Source organism: Primulina eburnea, chromosome 7 (assembly GCF_022965805.1).
Source record: "Primulina eburnea isolate SZY01 chromosome 7, ASM2296580v1, whole genome shotgun sequence".
NCBI classification, from domain to species: domain Eukaryota; kingdom Viridiplantae; phylum Streptophyta; class Magnoliopsida; order Lamiales; family Gesneriaceae; genus Primulina; species Primulina eburnea.
Window position 1 is genome coordinate 353,859 of NC_133107.1, and position 26,608 is coordinate 380,466.

At 36.1% G+C, this 26,608-nt stretch overlaps 7 protein-coding genes and 1 long non-coding RNA gene across 14 annotated transcripts; 6 read left to right on the forward strand and 2 right to left on the reverse strand.

Annotated features, from left to right (window-relative positions):
• Positions 1-1,069: 1,069 nt before the first annotated feature.
• Positions 1,070-4,014, forward strand: LOC140836261 (formate dehydrogenase, mitochondrial-like). The gene is made up of 6 exons (XM_073201647.1): positions 1,070-1,232; positions 1,931-2,102; positions 2,341-2,881; positions 3,050-3,174; positions 3,490-3,602; positions 3,693-4,014. Exons 1-6 carry the CDS (start codon positions 1,158-1,160, stop codon positions 3,804-3,806), a joined length of 1,140 nt encoding a protein of 379 aa, XP_073057748.1. The 5' UTR covers positions 1,070-1,157; the 3' UTR covers positions 3,807-4,014.
• Positions 4,015-5,995: 1,981 nt separating this feature from the next.
• Positions 5,996-8,570, forward strand: LOC140836262 (uncharacterized). 2 transcript variants are annotated; one of them, XM_073201648.1, is made up of 6 exons: positions 5,996-6,145; positions 6,874-7,167; positions 7,343-7,449; positions 7,557-7,689; positions 7,786-7,980; positions 8,085-8,570. In XM_073201648.1, exons 2-6 carry the CDS (start codon positions 6,883-6,885, stop codon positions 8,370-8,372), a joined length of 1,008 nt encoding a protein of 335 aa, XP_073057749.1. In that variant the 5' UTR covers positions 5,996-6,145; positions 6,874-6,882; the 3' UTR covers positions 8,373-8,570. The 2 variants fall into 2 exon arrangements, with proteins under 2 accessions (XP_073057749.1, XP_073057750.1); XM_073201649.1 differs by having other exon boundaries at positions 6,899-7,167.
• A 1,604-nt stretch (positions 8,571-10,174) lies between these two features.
• LOC140837319 (uncharacterized) lies at positions 10,175-11,085 on the forward strand. Its single transcript, XM_073203448.1, has 2 exons — positions 10,175-10,742; positions 11,042-11,085. Exons 1-2 carry the CDS (start codon positions 10,175-10,177, stop codon positions 11,083-11,085), a joined length of 612 nt encoding a protein of 203 aa, XP_073059549.1.
• Positions 11,016-14,416, forward strand: LOC140836263 (protein ANTHESIS POMOTING FACTOR 1). Its single transcript, XM_073201650.1, has 10 exons — positions 11,016-11,156; positions 11,437-11,537; positions 11,614-11,723; positions 11,809-11,881; positions 11,981-12,080; positions 12,456-12,572; positions 12,640-12,777; positions 12,874-12,955; positions 13,619-13,671; positions 14,075-14,416. Exons 1-10 carry the CDS (start codon positions 11,085-11,087, stop codon positions 14,222-14,224), a joined length of 996 nt encoding a protein of 331 aa, XP_073057751.1. The 5' UTR covers positions 11,016-11,084; the 3' UTR covers positions 14,225-14,416.
• Positions 14,417-15,313: 897 nt separating this feature from the next.
• LOC140836264 (ankyrin repeat domain-containing protein EMB506, chloroplastic-like) lies at positions 15,314-18,104 on the forward strand. Of its 6 annotated transcripts, none has more exons than XR_012119051.1 (7): positions 15,315-15,943; positions 16,160-16,239; positions 16,450-16,548; positions 16,647-16,745; positions 16,889-16,987; positions 17,220-17,710; positions 17,930-18,104. XR_012119051.1 is itself a non-coding variant. In XM_073201653.1 (7 exons), exons 1-7 carry the CDS (start codon positions 15,538-15,540, stop codon positions 17,580-17,582), a joined length of 987 nt encoding a protein of 328 aa, XP_073057754.1. In that variant the 5' UTR covers positions 15,320-15,537; the 3' UTR covers positions 17,583-17,839. The 6 variants fall into 6 exon arrangements, 4 of the variants coding, with proteins under 4 accessions (XP_073057753.1, XP_073057752.1, XP_073057755.1 ...); XM_073201653.1 differs by lacking the exon at positions 17,930-18,104 and having other exon boundaries at positions 15,320-15,943; positions 17,220-17,318; positions 17,478-17,839; XR_012119052.1 differs by lacking the exon at positions 17,930-18,104 and having other exon boundaries at positions 16,889-17,318; positions 17,478-17,839.
• A 436-nt stretch (positions 18,105-18,540) lies between these two features.
• On the forward strand, positions 18,541-19,724 carry LOC140836267 (uncharacterized). Its single transcript, XR_012119053.1, has 3 exons — positions 18,541-18,778; positions 18,911-19,320; positions 19,421-19,724. It is a non-coding gene; the product is annotated as an uncharacterized lncRNA (long non-coding RNA).
• Positions 19,725-20,384: 660 nt separating this feature from the next.
• Positions 20,385-23,254, reverse strand: LOC140836266 (ferredoxin-thioredoxin reductase catalytic chain, chloroplastic-like). The gene is made up of 6 exons (XM_073201656.1): positions 22,981-23,254; positions 22,787-22,899; positions 21,972-22,021; positions 21,773-21,844; positions 20,862-20,922; positions 20,385-20,660 (listed from the first exon to the last, which is right to left on the reverse strand). The coding sequence occupies exons 1-6, from the start codon at positions 23,084-23,086 to the stop codon at positions 20,616-20,618; spliced, it is 447 nt and encodes a 148-aa protein (XP_073057757.1). The 5' UTR covers positions 23,087-23,254; the 3' UTR covers positions 20,385-20,615.
• A 690-nt stretch (positions 23,255-23,944) lies between these two features.
• Positions 23,945-26,279, reverse strand: LOC140835926 (protein NRT1/ PTR FAMILY 5.8-like). Its single transcript, XM_073201338.1, has 4 exons — positions 26,150-26,279; positions 25,742-25,959; positions 24,875-25,365; positions 23,945-24,778 (listed from the first exon to the last, which is right to left on the reverse strand). Exons 1-4 carry the CDS (start codon positions 26,217-26,219, stop codon positions 23,974-23,976), a joined length of 1,584 nt encoding a protein of 527 aa, XP_073057439.1. The 5' UTR covers positions 26,220-26,279; the 3' UTR covers positions 23,945-23,973.
• Between the last annotated feature and the right edge of the window lie 329 nt (positions 26,280-26,608).

Here is a 26,608-nt window from a genome sequence, read left to right on the forward strand (position 1 = left end):
CGACGGTGTTTAATAAAACCGTCGTCTGTTTAATTTAGCGACAGCTTATGAAAATTTGTCGCTATAGTAGCGACGGTAGGACACAAGACCGTCGCTTTTGTTTAACCCGTTGCACCAAATAGCGACGGGTGTGTGGAACAGTCGCAATAATAGCGACCGGTTTTATAAAACCGTGGCTATTATAGCGACGGTGTTTTAAAACCGTGGCTATTATAGCGACGATTTTTTAAAACCGTGGCTATTTTAGCGACCGGTTTTATAAAACCGTTGCTATAATTTAAAAAGCGACGGTGTATATAAGAACCGTCGCTATATAGCAACGGAAAATGAAAGCCGTCGCTATTTGAGCGACGGTTTTTTATGAAAGCGTCGCTAATCCTACCGTTTTTTTGTAGTGTATGATTTTTCATCAATCTGACCAATAATATCAAATTATGGGTTTACTCCTAAATAATGCATCCAAAAATACATCAAATTAGAGAACAAAATAATCCAACAATTTTTTCTATATCGAGTTGTGCTGGAACAATTGAAAGTAACCGTCCTAGAGTGACTTTCACTATCTGCATCCTCGGAGATTCATTCGAGCGCACTAGGGAGGTAATAAATTATTGTCCTGGCACAAAGTTTATTGCTCCGGCTTCTCACTTTTCATGCCTTCGTGATGGGGCGGTAACGCATCTTCTTCTACACAACTTCAATTATATCTTAATTTCATCTTTTACTGCCTTTTTCCTACAAATCATTTAAATGATGTGAGAGGCGACCTTAGGAATAAATAATGACTAAAACAAATGAAACACGGACTCAAGACAATAAACTAATCCAAAAAAGACAAAAACTTGTGTGAGACGGTCTCACGGGTCATATTTGTGAGACGGATCTCTTATTTGGGTTATCCATGAAAAAGTATTATTTTTTATGCTAAGTGTATTACTTTTTATTGTGAATATGGGTAGTATTGACCCGTCTCACAGATTAAGATCTGTGAGACAATCTCACATACTGTCACACGAGACTCACTCTCCAAAAAATGAAATAAAAAATAAAATGTTGCTAATGGCTATTTGACTCCCACAGCAGATCCGGGTAGTCATTCAAGTCAAATTGCATCTCTCTTTGTAGTCTCTGTCTCCTCACTCTGATCGCTATTTGCGATGGCCATGAAACGTGCGGCAACTTCCGCAATTCGTGCTTTCACTTCTCCTTCTCTTCTGACCAGAGGTCTTCATGTAAGAATTCTCATTTTTTTTTATTTTAATTTTTTCACGGATCAACCCATCGCTCCACAACTGTAAATTTCGTTTAAATTGTATGCATGATCTTCGATTAATTCCTATTCTCTGAGTTCACCGGCTTTTTTGCTTTGATTTTCGATAAATGAGGAATTTGGTAATGATGCAGATTTTTTTGTGCACGCGATTTGAATTTTTAAGGGTTATAATTTATAAATAAACATAGAGCGATCATTTGTTGAGGGAAAAAAATAATTCGGGATTTTGTAGCTTTTCAGACTAAGTGTGTGGTTGTTGGACCATATTTAATCGGGACCTCATTCTGACAACTATAGCACGAGACAAAAGGAAAAAAAAGGTTAAAACGAAGAAACAATAACAGCGGTATTTTGCTTCAGACGTTGGTCGGTTATCTTTGTTCAGAACATATAAAAGCCCGATTATTGTATTATTATAATGCCATTTACCACATTTAAATAACGTAATAAAGTCAGTCAAATTACTTGTGTATGCCTTAGGGCCATGCGGTACGAATGTTCTTTTTTTTTTTTGTTTTTGCGTCTACTGAAGACAATCAAACTTATTGCATTACAAATTCATTTATATTGCATTACAAATTCATTTAGATGCCACGTTGTTTCTTTTTTCTAAGTATCTTGACTGGTAGAAGTCACAACTCTAGTTTATGTACTTAGGCTTCACCTGGAAGCAAGAAGATAGTGGGGGTATTTTACAATGCAAATGAGTATGCATCCATGAATCCCAATTTCTTGGGCTGTGTTGAGAATGCATTGGGCATACGTGAATGGTTAGAATCCAAAGGGCACCAGTATATCGTTACTGCCGACAAAGATGGACCGCATAGTGGTAAGTAAACATATCACTGATACTGTCATAGTTTTGGGACAAAACTCATGGTTTTAGAAGAATCACTCTCAAAATTTGAAGATATGATAATCTACCAATATGATATGGCTATTAACATGCTATCCGTTGATTTAAATTAATTTTTGGGAAATATACTATGAAAATGCCCGGGAAATATTTAGAAAGATTGAATATTTATTCCTAAACTAAGTTCTTTTGGTTCGATTCTCTCTCGCAGAGCTTGAGAAACACATACCGGATCTCCATGTGCTGATAAGTACCCCCTTCCATCCTGCTTATGTGACTGCTGAAAGGATCAAGAAAGCAAAAAATCTGCAACTTTTGCTCACAGCTGGAATTGGCTCAGATCATATTGATCTAAAAGCTGCAGCTGATGCTGGTTTGACTGTGGCAGAGGTCACTGGAAGCAATGTCGTTTCAGTTGCAGAAGATGAACTCATGAGGATTCTCATTCTTGCCCGGAATTTTTTGCCTGGCCACCATCAGGTTATCAGCGGTGATTGGAATGTTGCAGCTATTGCTTACCGAGCATACGATCTTGAAGGTAAGACTGTTGGAACAGTTGGAGCTGGACGCATTGGAAAGCTTTTGCTCCAGAGACTGAAACCTTTCAATTGTAATCTGCTCTACCATGATCGACTTAAGATGGACCCAGAGTTGGAAAGTCAAATTGGAGCGACGTACGAGGAAGATCTTGATGCTATGCTTCCAAAATGTGACATAGTAGTTATAAACACGCCTCTTACTGAAAAAACGAAGTAAGATACTGATCTTATGGTGTTTTCAAATTAGGCACAAATAACTTGGTCGGTCTTGTTTTACTTGATTAACTGTACTAATGAGATAATCTATCATCCAACTCTAGCCTGATTGATCATACCGAACATGGAAGATGGCTGATGATTATTTTTACCCATCATTTTCAGAGGGTTGTTTGACAAAGAAAGGATAGCGAAGCTGAAAAAGGGGGTTCTAATTGTGAACAATGCAAGAGGTGCAATCATGGATACCCAAGCCGTTGCTGATGCTTGCTCCAGTGGTCATATTGCTGGTAATAGTGTTAAAACCAACTCATAAAGACATCATGAATGGTATTTCTTGAGCTGTTAGCCCCTTTTTTTTTTGTTTTTGAGAAAATCTGTCAGCATTGTCAAGCAGCCTTAATGGTCATTTATCCTTCAGTTTCATTACCTCCATTAGTCAAACTAAGGGAATGGCCATTAACATAATCATTAATTCGAGGAAGTATTGATGGTTTATCAATGATGGTGCATTTTCAAGAAAAAATATGGATTCTAAATAAATCTAACGATAAACGGGGATCTTTCCTTGTCTTCTTAAACCACTATTTCCATGGTGAATTTAGGCTACAGTGGAGACGTTTGGTACCCACAACCAGCTCCAAAGGATCACCCCTGGCGTTACATGCCAAACCAAGCTATGACACCTCATATATCTGGAACTACAATTGATGCACAGGTACTTTGCTCGCTCTTTTTTATAAAACGTGTCATCTACAGATGAAAAAAAGATGCACTTTACTCCTTATGATTAAACATGATCTTGCAGTTGCGTTATGCGGCTGGAACGAAGGACATGCTTGAGGCTTATTTCACGGGAGAGGATTTTCTTTCCCAGAATTACATCGTCAAGGATGGAGAACTGGCGCCTCAGTATCGGTAGATGGCCTTGGTGTTGTTGGGTTTGGTTACAATGGTCTGCGATTGCTCTATAGGCGATCTAAATAAATCGACCTTGCAGTTATTCCTATCCTTGTATGTTGATGTTCTGTGCCATGGAGTGGTTGTTTGCTGAGATTTCTTCATACTTGTAACAAATAATGAATGTTTTCTTTTTCGCCTGGGAATTTATGCGAATGCGTTGGCTTCAATTACGTGTTCCAACTTTGTTGTTTGTTACCAGGAGCCAATTGTCAAAACTCAAAATTCCTGACGTGAGTGAGTCATAATCGACCTAGAAATACAGGAACGGAGGATTAGATGTATGTCAGAAGGTGGGTAACATTTATTATTTTAAAATTTTATGCACAAATTTTCTACAACTTTGTGGTACTTTCCATTTGTGAATGAGTGAAATGGCAAAGTATTGTTATGCTTTTGAATATTTCAAAATAAAATTGAGTAAGGATGAGTTGAGTTTAAATCTTTAAATGCTGTCTTATTTGGGGGTTCCACGAGTCAAAAACGGGTCCGTGATGGCCTAAGGAAGTTATATTTTTTTAGAACAATAATTTTAAATATTTGGTTGTTATGTGGATTAAGTTTTGGAAATTTTTGCTTTTTTATGAATAAAAGAAACATTTACTTTTAGTAATATAATGATAATACAGTTACAAAGTAACAGGATGAGCTGAAACAGTGAAGTGAAGCTCTTGTTCCTTATTTGAGATGAATTGGTATTAATCAATTCCGCTCGAATGCACTCTCAGTCTTTCTAGGCAGAAGAGAGAATGGAAGGTTTTTGCAACGACGATCTTAGGTTCTTTATGACAATGTCCATGGCAATATTTTTCTCGATCATGTAATTTTTTTGTTCTACATTCCTGTTTCTTTTTTTCCTCTTTAAATCAAATTTCTTGCTCGTTGTGCATATCTCTCTGCATTTCACTTTTTTCAAAAATTTTACTTTTAAGGTGAGGTTTTCTTTTCTTTAAGAATGATGGAGTTGATTTGTGTTTATGTTTCTATCTATTACGGCTTTCTTCGGAGTTCATCGACCCAGAGCAGTTCCAAAGGTAAACATAGATTCTATTGAGAGGTACTTTTATGTATTTGAATGAAATTACTTCCCATTGTGTCCTGCTCAAATTTAGCAAGCTCCATTAGTAATTTATCTTCTTCCTTTTTGCCACGTTTTTTCCACCAGAGTCAATTTTTTCAAGGTATGATAAATCTTTCCAAATTTAAGAGTTAGTAATTGCAACCTTTAACAGATTCCCATTTTTAAACTAATGATTAGTCTCTTTTAGCATTAATTATGACAGTGAAGAGAAGTTCTCAACGGGCAACGATCGCGTCAGTCACTTGCTTCCAACATCTCCTGAACTGGCCTCTTTGAATCAGCTCTATATATATATATATATATATATATATATATATATATATATATATATATATGAGAAGGTCATCTCATTGATTTATTGTATACTTTGCTTGTCCTTGTTTTTTTAATTTTGGTTAAATTCATATTCTGTTGCATATATCTAGTCTAGTTCGCCAATATAATATCAACACTTGGCCATTAATTATTGTCTATACAATTGTAAATGTGTTATATTTATAGGTAAATCAATCATTTTTTTTACTCCATATTTTTGTTCTAGGTACTAATCTTTTAACCTTAAGGGTCATTAAATTTATGAACACATAAAACTTATAATAATTTTATTATGTATACATCAATTTTGCATTTGCCTGTCCGCCTCTAAATTTGAAATCCTACTTTCTAATTTCTATTCACAAAATTATCCACTTTAAAAAACGATCATCCACTTATCGGCTTTCAAAACAAAATTCAAATATTAAATTAAATTTTTATTTTACATCCCGCATTTAAAAAAATATATATAAATATAATTACTACAACACACATTTTCTATTCTTATTTAGTTTTCAATTTCAAGTAGTGTTTTTTTTTAAAAAAATAAAAATTTAGTCGTCACATAATCCCTATATTTTTCTTTCCGTACTATATATAAATCAAGAGTACCTTATTTGAGTTCTCTTAGGTTCAATTCTAAATTTAAAAAAATCTACATAATTTTTTTTAAAAAAACTATGATATTAAAATAAAATATCTTTAAAAATAATTATTATATTATACATACACAGTATATTACTAGTATATTAGGAATTCAACACCTGCCGCAGATTGTCTCCACCCGAGACTGCCGGCCTAGGTTCTGGATCCACCGTCTCTCGCCGGTTACAAAATCTTATTACAAAACCCACATTCTGGATTCATTTTATACTTTCTCCAATTTCCAGTTTCATTTCATTGTGGTACTTATTCTTCCCTTCTCATACATTTGAAGGATTCTTTTAGTGAAAATCGTACTTTGAATCTGCTGATGCCAATGGATTTTACTGTAATGCAATTGATAGTGATCTGTAGGTGTTTAATGAGTGAGGTCCTAGTGCAATTTCTGGTGGGATTGACTTAGTATTTGTGTTCATTTGACTGATTCTTTTTTGCATTCACAGTCATACTCGATGTTGTCTTGCTTATAGACCTGTATTTTATTTAGTTTTAGATGAAGTGGGATTTGTTGATTTAGGCATTTTTTTTTATGTTTATAGAGCACAAACAATTGTTTTACCAATGTTTCATGATCTATGGTACTTGCGACGTGGGGGGGAAGTATTGTTATAGTTTGTGAAGTTTTGGTGGGTTTTCGGGAAATTTTTTATTGCTATCGTTCAATAATCACTAGGACGTTGAGATACGATTCAGAATTTATTTGTTCTTTTTGACTATTATATATGAATGAAATAGCACACAAGCTTTTTATTGATGATTTTTCATTTATTTGGTTATGAGGCAATGTGTGTGTGCTAGTTGAGAAAACACAAACTCTCAAGAATATGTGCCATTGCTACATTGTTCTGATTCTAGCTGAAACCTTCTATTTTCATACTTGTCCAACCATCAACTTTGTGCTACTTTTTTCCCTTCTGCAAAGTTCAGAAAGATACTGACTTTGCTTTATGTTATATAAACTTTTTTTTAGGTTTCTATCATGTCTATAATGCCAGAGATGGTAGCTCTCAAAGATGTCAATAAATTACCTGAGTGTGGGAGGACAAAAGAAAGCTCCTGTAATGGAAACCTTAGAAACCCTCAGTTTGATCCCATAGAGAGAAGTGCTGAAGAAAGGCAAGAGAAGAAGGCTGCTTCTGTGGTTGACACCCCCATTCAACGAGGGGAAAACGAAAATTGTGGAGAAGGGGTGACAAATCCTGAAATAGAATACATTGAATCTGAGAATCTGGAGGATGTAGAAGATGTGGCGTGTTGTCTAAAGGTAGGGATTCTCTCTTTATAGAGTCTGCAAATGATTTCAAGTTTTTTCATATAAAGTTCTTGATGTGAATGAGAGTTTCTGAAACGTTTCTGTTTGCATATTTATCCTCGTAATCTGTTGTGGCGAATAAACTAAAGCGTTAATATTTATGTCATTCTCGTGTTCTGATTTTCAGACACTACTATTGGGACTGAGCTCTAAAGATTGGATTTCGGTGTGTCATGCACTTAACAATGTTCGCAGGTTGTCTATATTTCACAAGGATGACATGGTTGGCATGTTGTAAGCATCAGAATTTGTTGTGTTCTTTGTAGAAAATAATAACTCCCGTTGTTTTGATTTGCATATGGTGTTATACCAATCTTATGACATGTGATTCTACTGATTAGGAATGATGTGATTTCCTTAATAGTGAAGTCCTTAAAGAACCCTAGAAGTGCTGTTTGTAAAACTGCAGTTATGACTTCTACTGACATTTTTAAGGCATATAATGATGATATTATTGATTCGCTGGATCCCTTGGTAAGTTTCTTTATTCCAATCTCAGCTGCTACTTTTATCCTGTAACTTCTTTATGGGGTTTTTCCTTTTCAGAATGATAATAGTTTCCTTGTTTAGCTTGTACAGCTTCTTCTGAAATCTTCACAAGACAAGAGATTCGTCTCTGAGGCAGCTGAAAGTGCGTTAATAGCCCTGAATAATTGGGTTTCTCCTCTTGTATTGCTGCCAAAGCTGCAACCTCATATTAAGAACCGGAATCCCCGAATTAGAGCAAAGGCTTCCATGTGCATTTCAAGAAGTGTGCCACGGCTGGTATGAACTTTTACATAGGTTGGCAACATCTAACTTTGTGTGTGCTATTTATTTCTTTCCTGCACCAAGAATTGTCCACTTAACCTGATGCCTCGACATTACAGGGGGCTGAAGGTATCGAAGAATTTGGCATCGATAAACTGATCCTAATAGGAGCATCCCAGCTTAGTGACCAGCTTCCTGAGTCCCGGGATGCTGCTCGTATGTTGTTGTTGGAGTTGCAATCTGTATATGAGAAATCTCGAATCCTTGAACCAATCGCTGCTGTATCTGATAAACCCGTTGCAACTTCGTGGGAGCATTTCTGCCAGTCGAATCTCTCACCTTTGAGTGCACAAGCTGTCCTTCGTGTGACCAGCATTGCGCGGGAGGGAATTGTTTTGCGTTCATAGCATCTAAGTAGGTGCGTGCTTCACGCCTGGGAGATATGTTTGTTTTGTTTTGATTTGTTTATTGAAATGGGTAGTAGTAAAGTGATAAATTTATATTAAGAATGAAATTTGTGCCTCGTAAATTTGTCCATCTAAATGGACCAAAAACGAACACTTCTGTATTCTTTTATTAAATGTAACCTTTGGGATTATGATGTGTCACGGTGCCTCCAGGTTTTTATGTTTCGTGGGGTTTCCAGATTATATATTGGTGTGGTTTGAGTGTAGATTGATGACTATTAAGTTATATATGCTGGGTTTATGAGAAGATGATATATTCAAAACTCAAAAGTCAGAGATTAATCGAGACAAAAATAGACATGCCTTGAAATTAATTTTTTTTTTCAAGGTCAAAACAATATACACGAAATCTTATAATAAAATTTGATTGCGTTAAGATATTTTTGATGGAGTCAAATTCCAATTTGGACCCTAAACCCATCGTCACAAAAAATAAAAATAAAAAAATAATTATTCCTATAAAAAGTTGATGTATTAATTGTGTTTGGACCAAGTGAAGCCACCCCTGTGAGATGATAGCAATACCATGCTTAACTGCTTTAGTAATAGTTGCCAAAAAAGTCTTGTTTTTTAATGTATACGTTATTAATAAACTGATATTATTTTAATCTAAATTAATTTTAAGTCTAATTATCATTAATAAATTCAATTAGTATTTTCAAGATTATTTTTTTGATTATTTTTTAAAAACCAATTATATTCACTTAAAATTATATTCAACTGATTTTTTTTATCACATCGATAAAAATATAATAAATAAATATATGTCACCAGAGTCTAGAAACATTGTTTTCGAACGATCGAAAAAAAAAACATCCTTTTAGTGTTTCAAAAGTTAGCATCGATATGTCAGAATTTGAAAAAGTTTTCCATATGAAAGTAATAGATAATGAAAAGATAAATTTCGTGGAAAAAAATTTATGAGTCTAATACGACAACATATAAAAATCTCATTCATTTTATATTTACGTCATGTTAAATATTTTCTCGAATTCCAATAAATCAATACAGATTTTGAAAAATCTCACACATCAGCGATTTGCATCATGATATTGAATTTTCAAATTATCTTTGTTATGTTATAAGAAGTATAACGTTTTAATGTTCATCCACCTGTTTAAAAATCTTGGCTACGTCCATGCATTTTGAAATATTTTTTTTCAAAATACATTAAAAAACATTTAAAATTTTAATGTTCACCCTCCTGTTTAAAAATCTTGGCTACATCCGTGCATTTTGAAATAATTTTTTTTTCAAAAATTTAGTTTGACCAATATTATTATTCTTTTATTTTTGGATGATAAATATTATGTAATTACGTCATTATATTTAAGAAAAAAAATCATCGAGCTCAAACATATAACAATAGACAAAAACTTGTGTGAGACGGTCTCACATGTCGTATTTGTGAGACATATATCTTATTTGAGTTATCCATGAAAAAATATTATTTTTTATGCTAAGAATATTACTTTTTATTGTGAATATGGGTAGGATTGATCCGTCTCGCAGATTAGGATCCGTGAAACGATCTCACATGAGACCCACTCATAACAATATAGGGTTTCGACAACTAGTTAGCAACGTGAAAATGGTATCTTATTTGAATTGTGGATGGACCATTTTATTCTTTATTATAATTATTATTTTTCTATGACGATGAATTCGAATTGTTTGGGATCCTTTGTTGGGCGATTTGGCGGGAATCTTGTTTGCGTAAGCATGATGCCGAGGGTAAGAGCATGCCGGTTAAAGTGGATTGGGTCTATGCTTTTCTAGATTCGGTTCGCTATTCCAGATTGAAGTATGCTGTCTCAGGTTGTACTTCGCAAACCTCAGCAGATCATTTATGGAAACCGCCTAGCCCTAACTTTTTTCGGCTAGATGTTGATGCGGGGTTCGATACCAAGCGTAATAAATTTAGTGTGGGCGCAATTATTAGAGATTCGCGGGGAGTGACTAGAGGGGCACATGCTCTTATCATCTGTAATCCTGGTAGTGTCCTTGCAGCTGAAATCCTGGCTATTCGAAGTGGTATAGATCTTTGTTTACAGGTGGGCATGTCTTCTGTTTGTATTTATTCTGACTCCATGGAGGCGGTTCGTGTAGTTCACAACCCAGATTTGGACACGGGTCCTTGTGGTGCGTTGGCTCTTGAAGTTAATTCCATGTTCGTAGGGAATCAATTTGTGTCGATCAAGCATATGCATCGTTCGGCCAATTCCGTGGCACACTTTCTTGCTCGTAGAGCCTGCAATTGTTCTTCTAATTTACTGTGGCAAGATGAAAATATTCCATCTTGGCTTTCTAGTATTGTAACTCGGATTTGCCGATTTGATATTATGAATGTCTATTTTTTAAAAAAAAAAAAAAAAAAAAGAAACTCGCCGCCGTTATTTTGTATGTATAATGGTTAAATTCTGGATAAATTTGATGGGCTAGAAAATGTTCAAAACAAACCGGATGTACTTTACCATTCGCCCCTCTTATAACCCAGATTGGACTTTGTAAATAACTGGGCTAGCCCATTCCCAAATATGACCCACCCATTCATAGTTATACGAGATATTGGATCATTTTTTAATTTGAATAATTTATTTATTTTTTAGGGTTCGTTCAATCTAGCTCTCTCCCAACTCAGCGATTCCAGTGATGACGCCTCTCTCCCAACTCAGCGATGACATCGTTCGCGACATGTCCATCTCAGCTCTTTTCTCTGATTTCGTCTGTTCTCTTTTCCCTAGTTTGTTCGTTTTTTTACCTTAAATAACTGAAAATTTAGTCTTGATTTTGTGGAAGTTAATCAGCTTATCGATTTAATTTCCCGTGGAGTATGTGTTGGTATGAGCATGTTAGGGAGAAAAGAGAATGCAGTTGTCAACACTTTAGTTGATCGATTTTTGTATCATTGCATGTGATTCAAGGGATGTTACGTTATGTTTAATTGCACCCTTATCTTTATATGCATTGAATTGTTATTAAGTGTCACAATAGTCTTTTTCAGGGTGGAAAAATTAATTGTCTCGATTTCCATCGGACTGCTGATTTATTGGTAACATCTTGCGACGATGATTCTGTGCGATTCTATGATATTTCAAGCGCCAAGTTAGACCTCCCGACTCTTTCCAACACGGGTCTCCGTGTCTTCCGTTACATTTTGATGGATTTTCGTAAAATGCAGATTGCTAAAGACAACATATCATACGAAACATGGGGCTGATAGAATCTGTTTCACTCACCACCCAAGTGCTGTTATATGCTCTTCAAAACACACTTTGGATTCTGATGAAGGTGGTTGACCTCATCTATATTTTGATTATCTATCTGATAGATAGCATGACCAGGTGGTTCTGATAGGTTTTTATCTATGTTATAGCTCCAGAATCGTTGAGGTATCTGTCTATGTACGACAATCGGTGCCTTAGGTACTTTAAGGGACACAAAGGAAGGTATGCCATGCTAGTTTATCAAACGTGCTTCGATGGTGGAGACGTTTTATAATGATACTGATTACCGATCCTTCTATAAATTTACTTCTTAAAATGTAGGGTTGTGTCTCTGTGCATGTCCCCGGTCAATGATGGTTTTATGTCTGGTTCTCTGGATCATAGTGTACGAATGTGGGATCTTCGTGTGAACGTTTGCCAGGTTGATTTTCCGATTTTTGTTTGTACCATTGATAATAGACTGTACTTCACAGTCATTTGCACTATGACTTATATGCACCATTATAGTATATTTGACATGGTAGTTTTTTAAATTTTCCCATTCAAAATTTGTTTTTTTTTGGGTGTCTTGAGGAAATAACTTGGACAATTTTGCTGTAAATGGAGTGTTATTTCTCTTTGTACTGGCCGGAGAAAGTTGGATGAAATTTTCAAAACTATATTTTTGGCGATAGAGACAGTTTAACATAAAATTTCCCACCAAAGTAAAAAGAATGCTATAGGATCCTTGAAGCATGCCCCAACTCTTCTTTTTTTTTTTTGGGATCTGATGTGTGCTCACTAATGTAGCTTTCAGGGAATGTTACATCTGCGGGGTAGGCCTACTGTTGCTTATGATCAACAGGGGTTGGTCTTTGCAGTGGCTATGGAAGGCGGAGCAATTAAATTATTTGATTCCAGATCATATGACAAGGTTTGATCTTTTGAAAAAAAAATATCACTTAGTTGTCCAAATTATATAGGTTGTTGCTTTTATGTAGGGTCCGTTCGATACATTTCTAGTGGGGGGTGATACTGCTGAGGTTTGTGATATTAAGTTCAGCAATGATGGTAAATCAATGCTTTTGACAACAACTAACAACCATGTATATCTCCTCGATGCTTATCATGGGGAGAAGGTAACTTTTCTTATGGATGCCTGTTTTCAACTTGTCATTACTGCGGCAAAATTTGCAATGCCATGTTTAATTGTGGCTGTTGTTCCCATGTTGCAGAAATGTGGATTTAGTATGGACTCTTCTGTAAATGCGACGATAGAGGCAACTTTCACTCCTGACGGCCAATATGTGCTTTCTGGTACTGTTATTGTAAATTCAAATCCAAATAATCTTTTTACCTCTAATCTTCGTATGGAATGTTCCCACCAATTCTTTTGTCCAATTGCCTCTTCTGGAGTTGCTACTTTTGGAAAGTGATTTTTCCATGTTGGTAATCCTATTCAGTTTGATATCTTTTCAAGTTGATCTCTTTATGACCTCAGTAGATTTTGTTTGACTCTAATCACTAGTTTAGTTAAGACAAAGGCTACTGATGATAAAGCCCAAGATCAGATAAAGGATTCTGACGAGAAAGCCCTGTCTATTAATGTATGAGTCCGTGAATAGAGATATTGCCCAAGTGAAGTTTATGCCTGATTAATTAGAGGAATATTCTGGATGGATTTATCAGTAGAGTCTGTTATAACTGTGGAACGGATTTGTTCCCATTGTCACAAGATTGTTAGCTAAATCTTCGTATATAATGATAATGTACACGATGAATCAAGAGATGAAATATGTTTTCCCTTCATGCACGATCTTTCTTCTAATTAGTTTAGTCACAACTCTCAGCAATACTATGTCACTTATTCCAGTGTGAAGGTTGAATCACCTGCCCTTCTGATTATTGTCAAGTTGTGATTACTTTGAGGATTTGTTTTTGACTTAATGTTGCGACTGATTATTTTCGAGTTTGTTCCAGGCTCAGGGGATGGAAAGATACATGCATGGAACATCAGTGATGAGCCTAATAAGGTATTGGCCAACCCCATTTCTGGTGTTGAAATTCCAAATGCTCTTTGCATTAGCAGTATTGCAGTATGCCACAATAATTAGTAGTTTAATGCTATTTAGAACATAAGCAGGACAAATACGTGGTGAGATACTTTTCACTGTCCCTGATGAAAGCTCAGTTCTAGTGTATTTGCGGATTTGTGACTGAGTCGAGTCCAGAATGGCCTTATTCATTGATTAATCAGTCCAGCTCACTTCACTATGTATTAATTCATGCCACAAACATTGGTTTTTGAATGTGTATTTGTTATTAATTTGTATCTGATTGCTGAGTGAGTGAGCAAAATAAAGAGGTTGAATTACTAGGTTGTAACCCAGGATCATTGTGTAATTTTAAGACACCCCGTATCTTGTGTTTGCACAGGTAGGGTGCTGGGATAGCTACATAGGAGTTCCAACATGCCTGAGATGGGCTCCGCGTAGAGCAATGTTTGCTGCTGCATCATCGGTACTCAGCTTTTGGATTCCAAGTGAAGAAGGCAAACCACCGGTGGAACCACTATCTGAAACTTGACATCAATAACTTCCTACACATCACTCTTGTTTTATTTTTGTGGATGGACTGGTATGTTCTTTATTTTGCGTGGACTCTCTATTCAATATGGGTCCTTCCTATTTCATTTTTCTTTCACTGATTCGAATATTCGTCTTCCTTGACATCTCGTGGCCATTTTTCCCTCGGAGTAATCAATTACCAGTTGTCCAATTGCCTTGATTTGCATGGACGATTACGGGCCCGCCACAATAGATGGCTATGTGAACATGGCCCCTGCTTTGGTTTTAAGGGTTCATTTCAATATATCACCTTTTCAAACTACATATTTAATTTCTCAAGAATGATCACAGTTGAGCTTAATGCCACTTGTTAAATTTAAAAGATCACAGAAAACAAGACGACTTTATTATGTCCCATTGTATCACATTTTGCACAAATTAAAGATGACACATACAACAGTAGCTAACAAATAAAAGCAAAATGAGAAGAACCAACTCTTAAAACACAGTGCAACTGTTTGCTAACAAATAAAAAGTAAATCCCCACTTGTTTGGTCTTCTTCTCTCCCACATGGATTGTCGACTCCTGCGGTCCTCTGCATCAACGATTTTCTGAACGAATTCAAAACCCACGAAAGGGTTGAAATACCCGTCAACCCACACTGCTTCAAACGGTGGCGCGTGAGGAAACGTAAAGAAGAAGAAGAGTTGGGGACGCTTTGATAATGAAGTTGAGGTGTTACAAAAAGGGGAGGGGTTAGTGCGACGTGTTTATTAATATACAAATGTTTGTTAAGGATAATTAATTACTTTTTAAAAATGAAATTAACACGGATCATAGCTAGTAGTATTGCACGTTCTCCTGCAAGATCCTCGAAACTTAAATTTATTTTCAATTAATTAAAGTTTCAAATAAACAGTTGGATTTTTTGTCGGATTTAATGACTCTTGTGGAGTTCAAAGTCAATATATGTTCAATCAACATTTTTATAAACTTTAAAAAACCTATTGGTATTTAAAATAAATTTTCATGGAGTTTTAAAAAATATGTGATATTTTTTTTTTTATAAAAATCTAGAAATTTTCACATTTTTAACCGACGACGTCAAATTAGAATAAATACTAGCCCGTTTATGCTATACCGATATCAACTTAGACATTGCCCCAAGAATCACGACTCCAATCCACAACCTAAGCCTGTCTAATATATTTTTCAGTTGCCCACGATCCACTCGACGTAATGCCTCATTAAGACACTTCTCTTACCTTTTTCTCGATCTTGCTTTTGTTTCTTGTTTTGGCCGTTTAAAATCATTTTTTTTTTGGTAGAAAATGATTGTTTCGTTGGGCAATGCAATGCTATGTCCGAAGCAACAATTGAGTTCACTGCCAGCATCTGTAGCCACAGCTGCTCGCCCCGTTTTTGGCTGCCGCTTTAGTTATGCTAGAGGAGTTATGTGCTTCCCTAACGGGAATGCTCATATAACAAATAGATATTTGAAAAGAATGGTTTACTCTGTGTCCAAACATGGTGGGCTGTGGGAAGACCCTGATTATGGAAGCGATGATAGTGAATATGAGGATGCTGCTGCTTCTGATGATGAAAACGAGGATATGCAGGGAAACGAATTGGATAACGAGAGTGACTGGGAAGCCGCGGGAAATCCAAAAACTGCTAAAACAAAGAGTACTGCCGACGAATTATCTGCAATAAAGTATGAGGAGGATCTTGTAAAAGGTTCCTAATTCATTTTTCTTCATATCTTCGTTACTTTAGAACTGATTTCATGGTGGTGGTGCCATCTAAATTTACGTTCTCAGGACTTTTTTGAATTCTTGATTTTTTTATCAAAAAGATGGGACTTATTAGTACTCGTCAAAGAAATCGACTTTATTATATGAAAGTGAGGTTGTTTATCCGTTGTGAGGCTACACACCTTCAATAATCTTGCAGAGGTCGAACAGCTGCTGAGACCCGAAGAAAGGGAAATTTTGGATCGGAACAAAGCTCCTAATATAGACAAATTGTCAACTGTAAGTTTGAAGTATGTAAATCAATACTTTAGCGGCGTAAATTCTATATAATTCTCGGTTTAATGCCCTTTTTAACACGATACTTTTTTATTAAAGGGATGATAATTTTGCTGATGGGCTTGTATTATCAATCCATGAGGATCGGCTTTCATTAGTTTCGTTCTTGTTGCTTTGAAAACGAGTTTCCGATTTCTTAACTATATGGTTCAGGCAAAATGGAAGCCTTTCCATACACTTGCTCTAGCAGGGCAGATCAAGTTCGTGGATGGGATGCTTGAGAATAACTTCGATATGAACTTGGTTGATATGGTACAAGAATCTTCAAAAGGATTATATTGAATACATGATTCATCCATTTTTTCTATTTTGGAATAATACTATTTGTGTACATTGCGGTGTTTTTTTAGGATGGCATGACTGCTCTGCATCATGCAGTTGTTGGTAAAAGGGAAGCCGTCATTAGTCATCTCTTAAGAAGAGGAGCAAATCCTGAAGCAAAAGATCTGGTATGATATCTTGTTTCTTTTTACTTTGAACCTAAGCCTGCTGATTTTCGCATGGCCTGCCATTTGTCCGAGAGGTGAGCTGCTGGTTTCCCACGATTTACGCACTGGATTAGAGTCATACAGTAGAAAATGTGTATTGACAGGATGGTGCGACACCCCTTCATTATGCAACTCAAGTAGGGGCCGTACAGACTGTTAAATTGCTGATAAAATACAAGGTCGATGTGAATATTGCGGATAATGTGAGTGTTGATTTTACCTTCAAATGGTTTGATGTAACTGCTCAAAAGGTTGATATGGATATTGTCGAATTCACACCCATGAGCCTCAAGTTAATGAGGCCTAACTTCCAACTTTTTGTGATCTTTGTAGATGTAGCCAAGAGTAAAAATGCATTTTTGCCCGCATTTAACTTTTATCATTTCAGTTTTTCTCCCTCTCCATATGATCCTTGGCTCACTATTCTTATTTCAGGAAGGATGGACACCATTGCATGTGGCCATGCAAACAAGGAATAGAGACATAGCAAAGATCCTTTTGGTCAATGGCGCAGACAAAACAAGGAGAAATAAGGTTTTTGTGGGTGGGAAAAAACACACACATAATATATATATGAATGCTAATATGAAAATTGGAATATGTTCTATTGTCGAGGACTTGAGGGAAAAATGTGTTGTAAATTCAAATCTTGATTTAATTGTGAATAAGTCGTTGGATTTAAATTTGTCTCAGGATGGGAATACACCACTTGATCTTAGCTTGTGTTACGGAAAGGATTTCAAGTCTTATGACATGGCCAAGTTGCTGAAGCAAGTTCCAGCCAACCGAAGTCTATGAAGGTTTTCTTTCTTTGTCATGAATCCGGCTGAAGTTCTTCAGCACCAGAAGGGGGAACATCGGATGAAATGTTACGAGTGGGAGTTGTTGGCTAATATTGCGAATCACATGACAGAGAATGGAGAGTTGTAATTTTCCTGAATCACTTGAAAGCAAGTCTTATTGGGGATGAATTGTACTTTGCGGCATCACTTAATCATAAAATAGTGGTCTGTCTACTATAATTTGACCACAATCATATAAATCATGAAATCTTTTAATTTTTATATTCTCTACTATTATTATTACATTTCAAATGTGTGAATCTATATATATATTTAACACAACATTATTAATTTTTTTTACAGTTGATGTGCGTGGACTGACTTTGACCAAGGTGGATGGATGCATGTGATGTCACATGGGATCTAAGACTGCCAAGTTTAACTTTGTATTTAATCCTACCGCCCCTCTTCCCTGTACCCACCCACCACCTACCTTGCCAGAATATTTTTCATGAAACTATTATTATTATGTTGTGTTTTTATTTTGCTGTCCTGAATGCTTATCTTCAAGCCTTCGTCTCCTTTGGTATGTAAGTCAAAATAATTTCATATTTATAAATCCAAATTACAGTTTTGAACATATTTTTTTTTATAGTTCCCGACTTGCACCACACAAAATATATATTTCTTGAATTGTAAAATTGCTGTCGGGTCGATTAACTTTACCAAGACATGATATGATGGATCTCTGTATCTGCAAATTTGTAGCAGCGTAAAGGTGTCACACCGTCACAAGTTTGGGAGACGAGCCTTTTTAATATAATATCTTCACACAATCTCTCTGAGGGACACCAGGCTCGTTGTCGCGTGTGAGTTTAAGCTCAACACTGACTAACCACTAAATGATTACTCTGAAACTGGCAACTTAACATCTCGCCTTCATTAAAAAATAAATAAACAAAAGTTGAGAATTAGAAACACTTCTATGTTTTTGAAATAAAAAAAAGAGCGTATTTGAATTTCAGCGTTCGATAGTAATAATTCTGAAGTAGGGGGTATGACACCAGTGCAAGTCTATATAAACAAGAGGCCCTGCCCGGCATATGAATAAACACCAAGTGGCAACTGATGTTCTTTTTATTCCAAGTAAGAAAAATGACTTCAAAAGCTGTGCTGCTTGCGCTGGCCTGCTTTCTTCTGATCGACACAAGGGTATAAACTTATGTTTCTCTGTATGGATCTAAATAATATAAGATGGACACAATAAGTAACTATCTTTCTGATGAATGTGTTTTTTTCTCAACAATATTATCAACTTCTGCTACGCATCTTTCGGTTTTACAGGTTTCAACGAAATGGGATGAAGAAATCCTTGTCGAGGCATGTTTTTGGTCTCGCTAGTGACCTTACAAATCACGGTCTTTCTTCCAAGAACTAAGCACGAGCTTACACTAGTACAAAATAAAACACTGAATATTTGTTACTCCTTTTGATACAGGTAAGTCCAATCTATAATAGCTCACCACCACCGCCTCCTTCTTCGGTGACCAAGGCACCTACGTTTCCTTCTCCGGTGCCAAATGCACCGCCGTTTCATTCTCCGGTCGCCAAGACACCTCCAACACCACCTCCACAAGTCAAGGAACCAACTCCTCCTCCTCCTCCTCCTCCAGTGGCCAAAACACCGTCCCCTCCGGTTGCTAAGGCACCAACCCCTCCTCCTCCTTATGCCAAACCACCAAGAACAAGAGAAGGTAGACTCTAAGCATTAATTGCTACGTGGTTTCAGCTTTCAATTAAGTTCAAGTCTTGTGAATCCAATATCTGATGGTACGGTTTGTATATGTTGAGCAGAGTGCATCCCACCATGCGTGGTGAGGTGCAAGAATCATTCTCGGAAGAATGTTTGCATGAGGGCTTGCTTGACATGCTGCGAAAGATGCAAATGTGTTCCACCGGGACAATATGGCAACAAAGAGAAGTGTGGAAAATGTTACACAAACATGACTACTCGAGGTGGAAAGCTTAAATGCCCCTGAGAAAATAAAATTATTCAAATCGAATATGAACGCTTGGTTTAGTTTTGATGTAGTACTAAAAGGAGAGCAGACACCATCAATAAGGATATATTTACCGCCGTATAAATATTTACTCGGTTGTATTTTAGTCTTTGTCAAGCTCCAAATTCCATCAACTTGTGAAAGAACTGCTTTCCTACTAAGCGGTTCAAGCTTGCCTATCATCACATGATTAAAAAAGACTCACAGGTTACAGATGATATCGGAATCAATCCCTAGCCGCCACATCAATATGGCCGCCGGTAGACATTGATACACACACGTTGATTTCATGATAAATGCTAGCTTGAATGTAAGAACGAGCAAAACAATTGACTAAATCAGATGGTTTGGTATATAATTAACATATATAACTTTGAGAAAACATCTCAAGCTCGTGTAATGTTAAAAAATCACATCCAATCCAATTAAATACCTACATATCATATCAATTTCTAAAAACCAAAAATTAAAAATTGATATAAAAGCCGAGGCCCAAGTTGCAAGCTGTTCGTTTGTAATCACCCGCGTACGAAAAGTTGGACTTCTTCCCCAAGTCGCCCCATTCTATATTTAATTTTAAGCCATATGCTTCATTTACACACAGCATCAAATAATCGATCAAGATGGGAGGGGGTACAGAAGCTTTTCCGGATTTAGGAAGCCATTGCCAACACCCAGACTGCCATCAACTCGATTTTAGTAACAATTTTATATCATTCTTACAAAAATAGGTCAGATAATATGTAACTGGATTGTAGTATATCTAAAACTTCAATGCTATGATTATAATCATCAATTATAGGTTCTTATTGGTGGAAGATGCATCATGCCAAGTCTTGCACATAATTCCCTCAATAAGACCAACTCAAAACGGTCATACAACAAGAGTAGAGTCCAAAGAAAAAAACAGCAAAAAAACACGCATTTCTTTTCAGAGATGATTTACAGACGTTTGTTCCAATACAAACAAGTGTCACGAGCCTAAAAGTTCACATATTTGCCGTTGTTTCTTTGATCTCCTCCAGCGAAATGGCCTGCATAGTACAAGGTAATTACGGTGTAAGAAGGCGGTGATAAACTCTGAATTCCATGCACACACAATATTACCGAATTAGATGTTTTTATTCACTCTATTGAAAGACACGAAGTAGGCAAACTTAATGCTGTAACAAGTGATTAGATTTCAAATTTTACAATGTGTCAATGTCGCAAAAAAATCGAAAGAAAGATCAAACCTGCTCCTGGCCTGCAAAATCATTTTCAGGAGTGAGAAAAAGCATGCAGTGGCACTCCTTCCTGCCGGGAAGATATTGCAATAGGTTATGATACAAAATACAACAAAAGTAAAGTAAAGCCTCTAATGATGATCATCCACGGCCAACATCATTCCAAAGAGATCAAACACTTGATATGAACACTGTTTTGGACAAATCAAACTGATTATTGCATAAAATTTAACTGGCCATACACCTTAACACGTGAAATTTAACTTTCCGCCAAAAGGTCGGTGACAAACTTTGCTAAACTCAAGGTGGAAATTAAGGAAAATATGAAAGAAGAGAGGAGGCATAATGGCTTAAGATAGTTTGCCCATACATAGTCGGTTGAAAGGTAAGAGCTTGAATTGGGAATGCAACCTCCTTGATGGAATATAAAATCGAGTGCCAGAAAAAGCACCAAACTTCTTGTTGCATAGAAATGATAGAAAAAAAGAAACAATTAACAAATTTAGTTCCGGTTAACGAGTAAAAGTTCTTTATATCTTGGAATTCACCAGTACAACCAGAGATGGTTAGCATCTAAAAAAGTGAAACTCGACGAAGCATCGAGATTTGTCGGTTGGCCATGGCTTTGGCCTCTTAGTTCACACTTTTCGCCAAATTGTTGTGTTTTGTTCACGGTTTAGTTTAATCCTGCTTAATTGCGCTTTTTAGAACAGTACATACAACTGCCATGGCCTTGGGAAGAAATGATTATATACAATCAGCAACAGATTCAAATTTAAAATCCTGGTAACCCCAAGTTGGATGAAAAGTAGAATTGCAGATAACAAAAATTAAGGCACACTTTCCGAAGTTTGAAGTTAAGCAACCCATCTGCATTCAAAGGTCAAAAATCGATCAAAAAAATAAGAAAACTGCATTACCTTTCTCTCATAGGAACACACGGACAGTTCCAAAAACCTTGCTGTGCCTCAGCAGCTTTATCATCATAGTGCCTGAAATAAAGTGATATATCTAAATCATATAGAACCCGATTTGCTACAAATTTAAATATCATTTGGAACAAAAATAGAGAATACTTGTAAGCTTTGTTTCAAAAAAATTTCTGCGACAAATATTTACCTACAGGGGCAGAGAGGTGCACCCAATGTATCTTTGTGTTCCGCCAAACCCTGTAAATGTTCATCGGGTCTCCAAATTTAGTGCAAATAAATTATCCACAACAAGATTATAAAAAAAAAACTTGCGATCCAGATTCTTTACTATGATATCACTATTTTTGTTTCCTGGACAACTTATCCAACAACATGATATCAAGATTTCGAAGGTTCTTACTCAGTACAGACAACCTTATAATTGTCGGGCATTCAAGTTGAACACTCAAACGTCGAAAAAAGTTGGGATGGCTAACCATTTCTTTCCTCAATACAAGATATAAACAATCCACCATAAGATCCGACACATTAATTTTGTGACTTAATTTTTAGTTGTGCTACAAAATAGAGATCATATTTATAACTTCAAAGTTCAAAGCATATTTGTCCTAGGATAATATAATGTATAATTGTGCTGCCATGTCACACAAATCCCACGGGGAATCCACAAATTGTGACAACAATCCTCCTCTAAGGATATTATTAATGCGATGTTGATTGCATTTCAAATTCAAATCGCAGATCACATAGGTTGATAAGCAAAGATAATCCAAGGCAATTTTATTTATTTATTTATTTTTTGTTCTACTGGTAATATCAATAGCATTAAATCGGATATTCATTTCATTTGAATTAACGAACAAGAATCTCCTGATCATGCAACTAATTCGTCATCTAGATTGAATAACATGAAAAACAAGATTTCGACGAGACCATTCGCAAGGATTTTAGGCATTTCAACAGAAACTAGCTTGAAAATAATAATTGGAATGAAATGAATACCTTGATGACAACAGAGGTGACGCTCTTGTCCACACAAAAGTAAGTTCCAGACTTCCGAGCATACTGCTCCGAAAATTTCCTCATAACTTCAACTGATTTCTCCGTTGGCTCGACTAACAATTATTCCAAACCAGGTGAAACAATAAAAATAAAAAATCCAGAATTAGATTGAAAATCGACACGCATAAGATTACCTTTCGCCGACATAATGTGCCGGTGACGCGACGGGATTGAGCGAGAATCGACAGATGAAACGCCAAAGCCGACACTGTAAGAGGTGGAAGCTTGAAGAGCTTTCATGGTGAAAATTTCTTCGTCCTTTACGATTTGTCGTTCTCCGAGTAACCACTGAAAATCGATAAAATGGTACTAAATAAATTCTTACGAGATTTCTTATTTTATCGTTTCCCGTTGAGAACAAATTGGTGGTGATGAACGACTGAGCGCCACTCGTTCCACAATATCGGCGGACACGTTGTGGAGTGGAACATATATAGGCTTGCACTAGGCCCATTTAAATAGCCCATTATCAGCCCACTAAGACAAAGCTTTTTTTTTTAAAAAAAAAATAAACGGATTAAATACATAAATGTCAAAATTGAAACTAGGGTTTTGACGGGGATAATTAATGACCCATGAGTTTCTAAATCGTGTTTAATGACACTTGATGCAATCAAGTAAATCATAACTTTTCATCACATTTGACGTTTGATTTCGTTTTTTTAGAACAATGGATTTTATATATACATTGGATATAGATAACGAATACAAAAACGATGTTACAAAAATTGTAATTCTTGTATTAAATATAAGGAAGAACATTTTCATATTTTAATATTATTATGGTTCAGCTCGGGCTTTTATAATTTCTAAAATTACCTAAAGAGCTCAAAAGTAAAAGAAAATGTAATTCAGAAATAATTGTTTACAGTTGATTCAATGTTAAAGTTGGTATTGAGATTTATACTTGCATGTGTCTTTGCATTTCGTTTTAGAAAAGAAGAATACTCGTGGAACATTAAACATTATTGTTCGAGTGAGATTATTCTCTTTGCATTTCTCTTTATCTTTTAGGCAGTTTCGCTTGGACTTTTTTTTTCCTTTTTTTTTTGAGGGCATATTGAACAACATTCCCGTCATTAGGAGATGTTGTTACTATAAAAGATTCACTAGTCAATTTCATTTCATTATCTGAAAAATTTACAAAAAATCACAAAACTTAGTAAACTTGTAGCACTCGACAGTGCCAAGAACCAGTAGTAATAATCCAACCGAGCTTCGTCCATATCATCAGAAAACCAGCTATTTTTGCCATCCCCAGAAGTTGTCAAATGCTCAATTACAGCTATAAGAAGTGCACTCAAGAAACTTCCCACCCCGAAAACACTTGTATTCAGAGCCATACCCACAGTTCTCATTCTTGCAGGAACCTCACAATAGAAAAACTCTTGCATCCCAACAACAGTGAATATATCAGATATCCCCAACAATATATACTGAGGAAGCAGCCAAAAGATGCTAAATTGCAAATCTTTGGACTCTGTTCCCCTGTTTTTACCGGCCTCGAGTCTCCTCTTCTCAGTGACAGCAGCAACTACCATTGCCACAACCGACAAAAACATCCCGATTCCCATTCTCTGGAATATGGTGATCCCCTTTTCGTTTCTTGTCAATGCACGTACTAGAGGGATGAAGCATGTGTCGTACAAGGGCATCAGAAGTATTATAGCCACGGTTATTGCACTCTGCAGGGCAGCTGGAGGAATCTTGAATTGGGTTCCGATGTTTCTCTTCATTGCCATGCCCTGTTTGGTGAAAAAAGTCGCTGGTTGTTGGAAAATTACAGCAAACATTAGAAGCATTAACCACACTGGCAGCAGTCGCAGAACGATCTTCACAGCTTCAAGTAATTGCATGCTTTCGTCTGGTTTCTTCATAAAGCCCTGAATTTCTTGATCAGAGTGTTGATTACAGAGTTCTTCACCTTGAAGTCTAAGAACACAAAATCTACTCATTAGTACTTTATCATCAACGAATCCTAGAAAAAGAAGCAAGAAAAGTTTTAAAATGATACATAAAATTGCTTACTCTAACTCGACCAAAGTGTACTCTTTACCAGGCAAACACCTCCCATAACGGATCATCTTTGAGAAAAGAGCTTTAGCTCCAACGACAATGTCTTCGAACTTCCCATCCATGATCCTACCGTGCTTATGCATATAAAACCGGTTGCCGCAAAGAAACATGAGAATGGAAATCATCATAGCAAGAGTAGGAATAGAGAATCCAAGTCCCCAACCAAACGTGTCTTGGATGTAAGACATAACTGCGACGCCTAGTAGGCTACCACAGCAAACTCCAAAATACCACCATTGGAAAAACACACTCTTCTTGTCTGAATTCTGATCGTTGTCATTAGTACAAGGTAACTCATCTTCATTATGCTCTGCTCCGAAAGCTTGCAGGGAAGGGTTATAACCCCCTTGTCCAAGTGAAAGCATATAAAGAGACAAGGATAGGGATGAAGCTGAGCCTGGTTTGTTTGAATAAATCCAAGGCCATGTTAATCCCACAAGCCCCTAAGAAACATTTAACACTTAATTATTGTGTTGGTTATATGCGTAAGAGGAAAGCAAAATCATAATATGATCTACAATCATCATGATTTGGAAATTTAAAATCATCGATTCAAATTTAATTATCGAGATTTACTAAACAAAGATTGGATTATGGCTTGAGCACGTGAGTTCATTAAATGTGGTAAATTTCTATAAATAAAATAATTTAGAATCGAATATATATATTTTAGCGGAACTAAAACTCCATAATTTAAAATATATATATATATATATTTCACCTATGCAATTAAATCATTTGAGACAAAACTTGCACGTTTATTTTCAAGCGTAGATAAGAAACACGACGAAATGAGTAATTAATTAATACTGCACTAACCGCAGCATAGAGAAGCGAAGAAGCTAAAATTGTGGAGTATCTGTCCCAGTAGGAATCGGCCAGTGTCGCCACCAACAGCGGAAGCATCCACGTAAATCCAACCCAACTATTCACATATTTTGCGGCCGACGAATTGCTCATTTCCATAACATCCGTGAGATAGGACACCAAATTCGAAGCCACCCCTTTGAATGCAAATCTCTCCATTCCAGCTATCACTGTTGCCATGTTTCAAATTTCAAAACGAAACTCAACAAACAGGGAAAACCAAATATTAAAGATAACACACATTCTTGAAACTGAACAGGAAAAAGAAAAAGAAAAATAAAAAAAACCATGTGACAAGACGAAATCAACAGCAAAATAAATAAACCGACAACAAATAATAATAAATTGAGAGCAAATTACCTATGAGGAGTATGCATGGTTTGCTGAGTGCCATTGGTGATTGCTTTAATTTGTGGGCTGAAACATGCATTATTTATGAACCATAGCTAGTATAGGGAGATCGAGGGAATTCACTCAAATTGGAAAACAGAACACAAAAATGAATTGGATCACCTTTTGGTCGATTAATGGTACACTTGGACAAACCACTAATTAAAAAACAGTCTAAATATATTATTGAGATATCAGATATTATGAGTGCCAACTACGTACGTTTGAACATTAACTTATGCCAGAAAATTTCTTATTCGATAATTAGAAAGATTTTATTTATTTATTCCCGTGTATGCATGCATGGAAGTACATTTTCGATTAATGTTAGAAACAAGATTATATAGTTTAGCAAGGATAGGGCCACTCCGTCTTTCCACCACCACTAACAAATAACAATGACCATATATTATTTTATCGTGGAATTTT

Bases quoted from the DNA above. Each gene is read 5' to 3' on its own strand.
- LOC140836262 (XM_073201648.1), top strand. From the start codon at position 6,883: ATGTCTATAATGCCAGAGATGGTAGCTCTCAAAGATGTCAATAAATTA. The intron at 7,168-7,342 runs GTAGGGATTCTC...TCTGATTTTCAG, and splicing joins ATGTGGCGTGTTGTCTAAAG to ACACTACTATTGGGACTGAG. The intron at 7,981-8,084 runs GTATGAACTTTT...TCGACATTACAG, and splicing joins CAAGAAGTGTGCCACGGCTG to GGGGCTGAAGGTATCGAAGA.
- LOC140836263 (XM_073201650.1), top strand. From the start codon at position 11,085: ATGACGCCTCTCTCCCAACTCAGCGATGACATCGTTCGCGACATGTCC. The intron at 11,538-11,613 runs GTTAGACCTCCC...CGTAAAATGCAG, and splicing joins TATGATATTTCAAGCGCCAA to ATTGCTAAAGACAACATATC. The intron at 12,081-12,455 runs GTTGATTTTCCG...TGTAGCTTTCAG, and splicing joins TTCGTGTGAACGTTTGCCAG to GGAATGTTACATCTGCGGGG.
- LOC140836261 (XM_073201647.1), top strand. From the start codon at position 1,158: ATGGCCATGAAACGTGCGGCAACTTCCGCAATTCGTGCTTTCACTTCT. The intron at 3,175-3,489 runs GTAATAGTGTTA...TGGTGAATTTAG, and splicing joins CTCCAGTGGTCATATTGCTG to GCTACAGTGGAGACGTTTGG. The intron at 3,603-3,692 runs GTACTTTGCTCG...ATGATCTTGCAG, and splicing joins GAACTACAATTGATGCACAG to TTGCGTTATGCGGCTGGAAC.
- LOC140837319 (XM_073203448.1), top strand. From the start codon at position 10,175: ATGCCGGTTAAAGTGGATTGGGTCTATGCTTTTCTAGATTCGGTTCGC. The intron at 10,743-11,041 runs GTATTGTAACTC...TTTATTTTTTAG, and splicing joins TATTCCATCTTGGCTTTCTA to GGTTCGTTCAATCTAGCTCT.
- LOC140836264 (XM_073201651.1), top strand. From the start codon at position 15,538: ATGATTGTTTCGTTGGGCAATGCAATGCTATGTCCGAAGCAACAATTG. The intron at 16,549-16,646 runs GTACAAGAATCT...GTGTTTTTTTAG, and splicing joins ATATGAACTTGGTTGATATG to GATGGCATGACTGCTCTGCA. The intron at 16,746-16,888 runs GTATGATATCTT...GTGTATTGACAG, and splicing joins ATCCTGAAGCAAAAGATCTG to GATGGTGCGACACCCCTTCA.
- LOC140835926 (XM_073201338.1), bottom strand. From the start codon at position 26,219: ATGCATGTTTCAGCCCACAAATTAAAGCAATCACCAATGGCACTCAGC. The intron at 25,366-25,741 runs GTTAGTGCAGTA...AATGTTTCTTAG, and splicing joins CTTCGCTTCTCTATGCTGCG to GGGCTTGTGGGATTAACATG. The intron at 24,779-24,874 runs GTAAGCAATTTT...TTGTGTTCTTAG, and splicing joins TACACTTTGGTCGAGTTAGA to ACTTCAAGGTGAAGAACTCT.
- LOC140836266 (XM_073201656.1), bottom strand. From the start codon at position 23,086: ATGAAAGCTCTTCAAGCTTCCACCTCTTACAGTGTCGGCTTTGGCGTT. The intron at 22,022-22,786 runs GTATTCATTTCA...GAACATTTACAG, and splicing joins TCACCTCTGTTGTCATCAAG to GGTTTGGCGGAACACAAAGA. The intron at 20,923-21,772 runs GTAATGCAGTTT...TCTTCCCGGCAG, and splicing joins TGTGTTCCTATGAGAGAAAG to GAAGGAGTGCCACTGCATGC.